General features: G+C 47.2%; 1 protein-coding gene across 1 annotated transcript; it reads left to right on the top strand.

Annotated features, from left to right (window-relative positions):
- Positions 1-1,098: 1,098 nt before the first annotated feature.
- On the top strand, positions 1,099-10,577 carry LOC144490453 (KN motif and ankyrin repeat domain-containing protein 1-like; the record flags this gene model as incomplete). The annotated part of the gene is made up of 4 exons (XM_078208197.1): positions 1,099-1,204; positions 3,501-5,435; positions 6,306-6,405; positions 10,370-10,577. Coding segments are annotated over exons 1-4 (2,280 nt in total), but the record flags the coding sequence as incomplete, so codon positions are not given.
- Positions 10,578-10,583: the final 6 nt, after the last annotated feature.

Genomic DNA, 10,583 nt, shown 5'->3' on the forward strand with positions numbered 1-10,583 from the left:
TTACAAACAATCATGATAATGTATAACCCTTAATGCATATATATAAGCTGTCCCAATCAAAAACAAGACCTCCCATAGACAAAAGACCCTTTTCACAGGTTTAACACAGCACAGACTAATACTCACGTGACAATGGGATCGGGGCCGTTAGTTGAATTCTGCAGTCAAATGTTCTTGAGACTTAGAAGACAAGGCGGCTTCCCAAAACACCAGAGAGACTGGTCCACCCCCCAGCATCAGCAGATTTTCACCCTTGAGGAAAACGAGATCTTGTTTTCAGCTAACCAACAGAATTTTCAAAACAACAGAGAGAGAGGGAAAACACTTCTTTTTAGCTTGCTGTCCCTTCTAAAACTTAAAAACTCAAACCTGCAGCTCCAAACTGAAACTGAAAATGAAATCCCTGTCAGCTGAGCTGTACTCAGTTCTTTCTCCTCCCAACGATTACATCACCGGAGGCGGTGAGCATGAATTTTTAAAAACTCTTAAAGGTATACCAACATCACACTAAGGCCACTAATATTCAGCTCATGTGAATAATTGAACAGTGCCACAGGATTTGATTCCCCCCCCCCGCAAAGAACAATTGTGAATGGAAATCCCAAAGTACAAAGGAATCAAACAGAATTTATTTATTCAGTAATTGAGGCTAATTTTAACCCTGTTTGCCCAGCTAAAAATCCACAGGATTGGATGAAATGCCAGTTTTAAGCTCTTTCCAATATTGCTACATTCACACCAGTGTTGAGTAAAACCAGGCAGGGTGTAAAATCGGAATTACCCTCCTCCCCCCCCACTGGTCCTGTCAGGTTAAGTTAGGGTCTCCTGTAAACCAGGGTGGTCCTGCTTATCCTACAGTAGGATTGCTCTCTGTCGCTCTCTGCAGCTGGCCAGCAGGGAGCGACAGAGAACACACCTACTGTAGGACCCTAACCCTAACCCTACCCTCCATTTGGGTAGCCTCCACTGTCAGGTCAGGACCTGAGCAGTGTGGGAGACTCAAACCAGCATTCATCACCACTGAACTCTTGAGCATCAGCATGTGTAACTGTGTCCAGTGCGAGGTAGTGGCTTGATGTTTCCATTGTGTTTTATTCCAGGCTGCCTGATTGGCTGGAAGCACGGTTATCTGTTGATTTGATGGGCACTCTGAACATTTGAGGAGAAATGGCACGACCGGCACAAATGAATCTAAGTATCCCAGGTAAGATGGCCTCCTCTCATAGAATCCCTACAGTGCAGAAGATGACCATTCGGCCCATCAAGCCTGCACTGACCACAATCCGATCCAGGCCTTATTTCTGTAACCCCGCATCTTTACCCTGCTAGGTCCCCTGACACTAGGGTCAATTTATCATGGCCAATCAACCCAACCCGCACATCTTTGGACTGTGGGAGGAAACCGGAGCACCTGGAGGAAACCCACACAGACACGGGGAGAATGACAGTGACCCAAGCTGGGAATCGAACCCAGGTCCCTGGCGCTGTGAGCAGTGCTAACCACTGTGCTACCGTGCCGCCCCATCAACATTGCACATTCTTGTAGCCTGGACTGGGAGCTGAAATATTGACACTTCCATCATTCCTTTACAGGAATCATTTTTGTTGCACGTGTTCCAACGAATCTAATGATCCCTGGGAAGGCAGGCCTATCATATGAGTAGAGGCTAAGTCGGTTAGGATTATACTCACTGGAGTTTGGAAGCGTGACAGGGGATCTCATAGAAACGTATAAAATCCTAACAGGGTTAGACGGGGTAGATTCAGAAATAATGTTGCCGATGGTGGATAAAAGCAAATTACTGCAGATCATAGAAATCATAGAAACCCTACAGTGCAGAAGGAGGCCATTCGGCCCATCGAGTCTGCACCGACCACAATCCCACCCAGGCCCTACCCCCACACATATTTCTACCTGCTAATCCCTCTAACCTACGCATCTCAGGACTCTAAGGGGCAATTTTTAACCTGGCCAATCAACCTAACCCGCACATCTTTGGACTGTGGGAGGAAACCGGAGCACCCGGAGGAAACCCACGCAGACACGAGGAGAATGTGCAAACTCCACACAGACAGTGACCCGAGCCGGGAATCGAACCCGGGACCCTGGAGCTGTGAAGCAGCAGTGCTAACCACTATGTTACCGTGCCGCCCCACTGTGCTACCGTGCCGCCCCACGGTATGCTGAAACCAAAAGAGAAAATGCTGGAAAATCTCAGCAGGTCTGGCAGCATCTGTAAGGAGAGAAAAGAGCTGACGTTTCGAGTCCAGACGACCTTTTGTCAAAGCTAAAAGGCACAGAAAGTGGGAGATATTTATACTGCAGAGTGAGGGAATGAAAGATGAGTCATAGCCACCTTCTATTCTCTCTATGGACTGCCATTAGCACCTCTTAGCCTTTCCCCTTGTTTTTGTAGCAATGGTATTCACCATCACAGAAAGCAGTTGAGGTCAAAATGTGTGATTTCAAGAAGAAATTAGATGCAGCTCTAGGGACTAAAGGGATCAAGAGATATGGGGGAAGGCGGGATCAGGATATTTGATGATAAGCCATGATCAAAATGAATGACGGAGCAGGCTCGAAGGGCCGAATGGTCTACTCCTGCTTCTACTTTCTATGTAACCAATCTGCAGCTCTCTTAATTAGCTGCAACATCGCCATTGTGAGCTTCCATCGCCCTGACATTCCCATTTATCCCAAGCTCCCATTTATTCAAATCATTGGGCGCAGCGTACAACTCGATTTATTGAAGAGTGTGGATGTACCAGGTCATTGTACAGATTCTCTATTTGGAGTTTAAATCAGTGTACATATACCACCATCAATTGTGTGGATAACTGGGATTCCTAATTTGACAAACTCAGAGCAGAAGTGTTCCAGGTTATACGTTTGATCCATTCGTTTTTTTTTCCCTTTGTGGCATCAACACAAAATGATTCCAAACGAGGAAGACCATTTGGTTCATTGACCCAATAAGAGAGAACCTAACATAGTACCCAACTGTTTCTTGAATTATTTCACAGATTTTGCCTCCAGCATTCTGTCTGGATGTTGATTCCGCATGCCATAAGATCATGAGAAATAGGAGCAGCAACAAGACATTCGGCCCATCGAGCCTGTTCTGTAATTCAATAAGATTGAATGATTTGTTTTTGCCCTTGACTCTTCTAACAGACTAAAAATCTGTCTAAGTCAACTGTGAATATATGCAATGACCCAGCCCGCATTGCTCTCTGGGGAATAACTAACAACTCTCAATTGCTCTTTGTATGAAGAAGCATTTCCTTAGAACTATTCTAAAATTACCTCTTACTCATTTGATTTTGTGTCCTGCACACAGTCCTGCCACAGTTTTATTTGATAAATCAAGCCAAACGTCAGATTAAAAACAAAAAAACATATTCTTTGAGTGTAGCAAAATCAATGTTTATTTCAGTGCAAACATCTGCTGCATTATTGTTAACTATGAATCAAGTAATAATGTTCTATCTTTCCCTAGATCTGGGAAGTCATGCTCTGTATAATGAGTTGGATGATAGTGAGAAGAGCCCGTACGCTGTGGAGACACCATACGGTTTCCAGTTAGATCTGGATTTCCTCAAGTATGTGGATGACATTCAGAGTGGAAACACTCTGAAGAAGCTGACCATTCACCGTAAACCAAAAATTAAACCAACGCCAAACACGAGTGGATGGACCTCGACAGAGTCGCTGTCCTCCTCCACCAGCGAGGACATTAAAACGTTGCCCACAACACCAAAGTTCAGAACTCTCACAGTTGCTTATGACATAAAGGATCCTGTTTGTAGCCAGCACGTGTCTGCAATGTCGCCGCCACCAGCCAACAGTCTTCTTCCACCACCTTCTCCAAGATCTTCATTGAGGAACCTTCGTGTGGAAAATACCCTGTTGGAGACCAGTTGGAGGCTGCAGCAGGAACAGTTGACGACTGAAGAAGTACCGAAACATAGGTTGTTGAACATTGGATCCAAATCGGGCATAAGTTCATGCAATCAAAGTCAAACAGCCCCCTCCGTCCAACAAAACTCTTCCATAGGGAATGGCGACATTAACCCAGGCCCCAACCCGGCGTTCACTGGCTTCTTCAGCTTTAGTCCCATGAATTCGGGAAGAAGCTCACCGGTCACAGCTATCACACCGGCTCACCTTCAACACATCCGTGAGCAGATGGCGGCCGGCCTCAGGAGGCTGAAGGAACTCGAAGAACAAGTGAAAATGATTCCATATCTGGAGAGGAAACTCTCCGCGGTCGATGAGGAGAAGAGGCAGCTCATCGCGGAGCTGAAGAAAAGAAAGGCTGGTGGTCCGTCCGAAGCCTCCCGCCTCAGGCAGCGGTCGTACAGCGCTGGCAACGTGGCGCAGTACCAACCAGAAACCAAGAAGGTGGTGGAGTTTCACGTTGACTTGTTTGGTGACAATGAAGAGAAGCGGTCCAGTAAAATTAAAGAACTTAGACGGCTGACTGAGAAGTTGACAGTCGCTGAAAGGAGCAAAGCCTTCACGAAAGCCCCGTCTCTGGGAGATCCTCCAACCTCGAGGAAAAACATGCTGCTGAAGTCAGTGGGCGTGGGAGAGGAGAAGGACATGAATGAGATTGTTTTTTACTACAAGTCAGAGCGACCCACTCAAGAGGTCGCGGTCGGAGCAGAAATGGAAAGGAGACATGTGGGTGTTGGAGTCGTCGAGTCGATGTTGGGACTGACCACTGAGGCACAAGAGGAAATTGAATTTCTGCAGGAAATTATTGATGGTCAGAAAGCAAAGATCTCCATGATTGCGGCGGAACTGGAAGATACCAATAACGAACTGAACAACCTCAAGGTGCCACTTGCCACCAGTAGGACGATGGTGGATGCCAGTGTGATGGCGCAGCCTCTTATGGTCCATGCAAGTGAAGAAGCCAGAGTTCCAGTCATGAGCCGAGCAGTCGGTGACCACTTGGATATTACGGATGTGTCTGTGGACTGCACACCGCAGATGTCCAGTGTCGGGGTTAACTGCAGCCTACAAGTACAGGAGGTCTCTGTTGGTCCAGATACTCCGTTTGCACAAGAGGACACTGACGATGCCCATTTGGATGTTTACAGTCTGAGTAAGAATGGACTTAGACAAGAGAGGGCCAGAGGAATACTGAAGGGGGATGTGAAGGTGGAAACTGTTGAATATGTTACCATTGTTGGTGATGAAATGTTAGAGGGCAGCCAGAGTGTTGAAATAAAAGATTGTGACATTAAGCATACGGTTAAGGATGAAGTGACTAGGGTGAGCTTATCAAAGGACACGGTCCAAGAGAATCGTGTTGCCATCAAGATCTGTAGCACATCTTTGCAGGTTGTGTGTGAGGGAAATGCAGTCACTGAGGAAAATGAGCAAAGGCCCCTGGAACAGCCATACGTGATCAGTCCCACCAAAGGTGAGTCTGTGGTTCTATAATTTAATACCATGTAATATCCATCGGGTAAAAACCTAATCAGACACAATTGATTGATCATTTTGTATCTTGATGATTGAAACTAGAGGAAATACTTTTTCCAAACCTTTGGACCCAATGTTAGTTCAAGTTGTTTATGGGTTCTACGTTAAAAAGTCTGTGAATTACCCAGGCAGATTCATAGAGTCCAACAGTGCAGAAGGAGGCCATTCGGCCCATCAAGTCTGCATCGACTACAATCCCACCCAGGCCCTATCCCCATAACTCCATGCATTTACCCTAGCTAGTCCTCCTGACACTAAGGGGCAATTTAGCATGGCCAATCCGCACATCTTTGGACTGTGGGAGGAAACCGGAGCACCCGGAGGAAACCCACGCAGACACGGGGAGAATGTGCAAACTCCACACGGACAGTGACCCAAGCCAGGAATCGAACCCGGGACCCTGGCGATGTGCGGCAGCAGTGCTAACCACTGTGCCACCGTCCGTCCCGGATTATTCCACAAGGTGGATGAAAAGGTCTTGGAACAAGTGTTATGGCATCAGCTGCCACAATTTTAATTTCAAAGGTCTCAGCTCAAACATCCAAACCTCAGCCAGTTATTTTGCATGCCTAGGTTACACGTAGATAATATAACTAAGGCTTGTTAACAGAAGTGAAGTCATGGAGCCAATGGAAACCTGCATTTTGTTGTGTGGTGGTGTATTTTGGTAGTAAAACTCATTCAGAGTCTGCTGTTTAATGACCATTTACGGAGATGTTTCAGACAGAGCTGCTGCGGTCTGGCTGTCTTGAATTGGATATGTTGAACTATTGGAACCACTGTCATCAAACCAGTCTGTTTCTAACAGGAGTGCTGAAGTCAATCATGAAAAAGAAGGATGGATCAAACAAAACAGAATCAAACGTCAGCAAAAAAAACCTACAATTTGTCGGTCTTTTGAATGGAGAGTAAGTAATTCAATTTTTAATCCAACATATTGTTATTATCTTGACATGGATAACTTGTACATTTAACTGTGGTTTATGTTAAATGTTAGGAAGACCAAATCATTGTTTACAGTGCCTGCCTCAGGTGCCATTCCCTAGCCTGCGACTCCATCCCTCTCCCTAGCAGCTCTCTGAGGCAATCTTGGTGTCACATGTGACCCCGAGATGAGCTTCTGACCGCAGATCGGTGGCATTGCTAAGACCACTGATTTCTACATCCAAAACATTGCCCGCCTCTGTCCCTGTCCCAGCTCATCTGCTGCTGACATCACCAGTCTTGCCTGGGTTACCCATAACCCCATTATTCCAACACACTCCTGGCTGGTCATCCACATTTGTCCTTCCCTAAAACTGAGATCATCCAAAAATCTACTGCCTGTGGTCTAGCTCGTAGCAATTCCTTTTCACCCATCACCCTGTACTCTCTGATATTTGTCGGCTACCGATTAAGCAATGCCTTTATTTTAACATTCTCACCCTTTTCTTTCCATGGCCTTGCCCCTCCCTATCTCTGTAATCTCCTCTAGTTCCACAACCCTCCGAGTTATCTGCACTCCTCTAATTCTGATCTCTTGATCATCCTCGATTTTAATTGCTCAGCCATGCCTTCAGTTGCATCGGGTCCAAGCTCTGGAATACCCTCCCTACACCTCTCTGTTTCGCAACCTCACATTCCTCTTTTTAAACACTCCTTAAAACCAAGGCCTGAATTGCCAGGATGGGAGGGGCTTTTATCACACTCTCTAACGAGCCTTCATTGGCATAGGGCAAGACTTCTGCCCCTCAATTAGGAGCAAGTCCCAGCTTGGAGAGCTGCTGGTACTATGGGTGGGATTTTACAGCCTCACTCAAGCGAGACTGGAAATTCTCGCCCGAGATTCACTGGACATATCTGTTGTCCGGCCCTCGCCTGCTCCAATTCTGTGCTGGGTGGGGCGGTAGAATTCCGGTGTATATCTCAGGAACTGGAAATGGCAGGGGCCCCCAGGGCAGGAGGGTAGGCGATGCCTGAGAGGTTGCAAATAGGGTGATTGGGGTCCGGGGGGGAATAGGCTGGGTTAGGGAGAGAGACCCGGAGGTCACTGGACGGCACCCTCAGTCAGAAGGGGGCTTCTGGTAGAGGCCCCCTCCCTTCCCACCCGAGATCCAACTATCTTTATTTCCACTTCTTTTCCGCCCCCCCCCCCCCCCCCGCCCACCCCAATGAGCTGTCATCCTCCCACCAAGTGAAAAATTGTGGTTGGGTGGGAAGTGGCCATGGTCTTAACTGGGGCAAAGATGGGCTTCCATTCAAAGGGTTGTCTGCCATCGCGTAAAATCACCACCAGGTTGGAGCAGACTGGACCCAACAGGAAATCCCATCTGTGCAATTTCACACTACCCCCCCCCCCCCCCCATCCCCCCGTGCCTCAGAGCTCATTGTGGGGGGTGTGGGAAGAGAAGGGGGGGGGGGGGTGGGGAGTGTAAAACTCTGTCCCAAGTGTTTGGTCATCTGACCTAATATCTCCTTATGTGAGTCAGTGTCCAACTTTGTTCTAATAAAGATGTGCAGGTTAGGTTATTTGGCCATGCTAAATTGCCCCTTAGTGTCGGGGGTGGCACGGTAGCACAGTGGTTAGCACTGCTGCTTCACAGCTCCAGGGTCCCGGGTTCGATTCCCGGCTCGGGTCACTGTCTGTGTGGAGTTTGCACATTCACCTCGCGTCTGTGTGGGTTTCCTCTGGGTGTTCCGGTTTCCTCCCACAGTCCAAAGATGTGCGGGTTAGGTTGATTGGCCAGGTTAAAAAAATTGCCCCTTAGAGTCCTGGGATTAGCGGGTAAAATATGTGGGGGTAGGGCCTGGGTGGGATTGTGGTCGGTGCAGACTCGATGGGCCGAATGGCCTCCTTCTGCACTGTAGGGTTTCTATGATTTCTATGATTAGCAGGGTAAGAGTGAGGGGTTACAGGGATCGGGCCTCAGTGGGATTGTTGCCGGTGCAGCCTCGATGGGCCAAATGGCCTCCTTCTGCACTGTAGGGATTCTATGATTCTAATCCTGCTCCAAAGCACTTTGGAACATTTTCTTACATTTAAAGGTGCTGTATTAATCCCTATTGTTGTTATATGTAGACAAATAGATCATAAAATGTGAATAACTAAATTACACCGATCAAGGATTTGGTGAGATAGGTCTACAGGTTTCTCTGCTAGATCGTTTCAATTAAAAACACTGAAATGAGTGCAAAGTCTACCTGATTTTAGTCATCACTTGAATCCCAAGCGTCGGTGACTGTCTGGAAATTGTTTTCCTGCAGCTAATCACAATCTGTCCTGGATGTTTTCAAAGCATCAAGTTTTCTAATTGTGTTGTTTTGGTTCCTGATCCAGGGTTGTATGAGATGGGAATGTATTTCATGTCAATAGTAATCTTGGATGGAACTTAATGCGCTCTTTGTGGTGAGTTTGGTGGCAGGGGGCATTTCATTGGGTGGGAGGTAGAGATCCCATTCTCTTCCCACCTCTGTCCAGATTAAGTCCATGGCGAGAAGGCTTGTGGATGGCCGCCTCACACCACCACTAATTGAGGCCTCTAACTGGGCAATGAATGCCAATATAAGGGCACCATCCCACTACCATTGGTATTCCTCTGCCGGCAGGCTAGGAATTCACCATGCAGGAGGCCCAAAAGACCTAATCCAGGGTCATTGTGAGCTTGCGGGGATGAGCCCTTGTTCAAGGCCACTCAATGCCCGATCAAGGGACCTGGCATCAGGATGGGGGTGGGTGCCCTGCCTTTGCTGCCAACACCCCCCCTTCCTTGTGATCCCCACCCTCTTCCTGCTATCGTTCACCTGTGACCTGGGTCCATCGGTGATCCTCAGCCTTAGTTGGGTACGTCACCACCAGTGGATACGTTATCACTGCCTCCCAGTGACGCTGCCATGTAATGAAGAGCTGCTGGCCTCTGATTGGCCAGCAGTGATTAGGGGGGGGAGATTTTCACCCAAGGGGTCCTTGATTCCAGGGAAGGCCTGCTGCTGCCCAGTTAGGTGCCTGATTGGCATATCATTTTGGCGTGCTTTCTCAAAAAGAGGCAACATCCTCACCCGCTCTTCAACTGATGGGTGAAATCCCCTCGTCACCTTCATAGCAGTACCTTGACCAACCAATCAGGACCTTTTGCTCATGCGGTATAAATTATTGCTCCCTTTGAAATTTGGCATTCTTGCATCTGTCCTGATGAGTGCAGACAAAACGCTTTGCCAGAATATCTCCTCTTCCATAAATACTCAGGTTTTGTAATAACAATTTATTAAATGTCTAAGTGTACGCTGACAGCTCAAGACTGAACATGAAGGGACATTCTACAATCTCGCTGGGTTTCCTTGTATGTGCAGTGAACAGACTGAATAATCCAAAGGGTCTTTTCTCTTTACGATCCTATTGACTGCAGTTGACTCCTGAGACTGTGCATATTACAATAGGATTTGACATTCCAGGGGTCGTTATGTCTCGTAGCGTTTTTATATTAATTCTCAGCAAGTGGGCATTCCTAATTGCCCTTGAGGAGATGGCTGAACCACCTTCTTGACAACTGAGTGCCTTCCTTGGCCATTTCAGAAGTCAAGTTATAGGCCTTCTGAAATGGCCATATATAAGCCGGTCTGGTTAAGCACAGCAGATTTCCTTCCCCAGGTGTCAGTAGTAAACCGGATGGATTTCTTTACAACAATCCAGTAGTTTCACACTCACCATCGCTGAAATTTAACCTTTCATTTCACATTCTCTTAACAAATTGAATTTAAATATCCCAGGTGGGATTTGAACTCAAAATTCCAGGTTGTGACTCCAGACCCCAGGGTGACTGGTCCCGCAACATAACCACTTTGCCACCATTTCTGGCAATAGCTACAATCAAAATCTTGTTGCATTTAAAATTACAGATACGAGACGACCTCAAGTGAGGAATCGAGCGGTGAGGAGAGCTCGGACAAGGTGATCGAAGATAGTTCGGAGAGTGAGTTGGGAAATTGCTGTGACAGTTCAGACGAAGATGGTGTTGCACACCTAGACGGCAATGACAGTGATAATTGCGAATGTGCTGAACAGTGCAGGGACAAAGAGAAAACGCTGGAGAAGAGAGAAGAGAGGAGAATC

This window comes from Mustelus asterias, unplaced genomic scaffold (assembly GCF_964213995.1).
Source record: "Mustelus asterias unplaced genomic scaffold, sMusAst1.hap1.1 HAP1_SCAFFOLD_3301, whole genome shotgun sequence".
Lineage (NCBI taxonomy): Eukaryota > Metazoa > Chordata > Chondrichthyes > Carcharhiniformes > Triakidae > Mustelus > Mustelus asterias.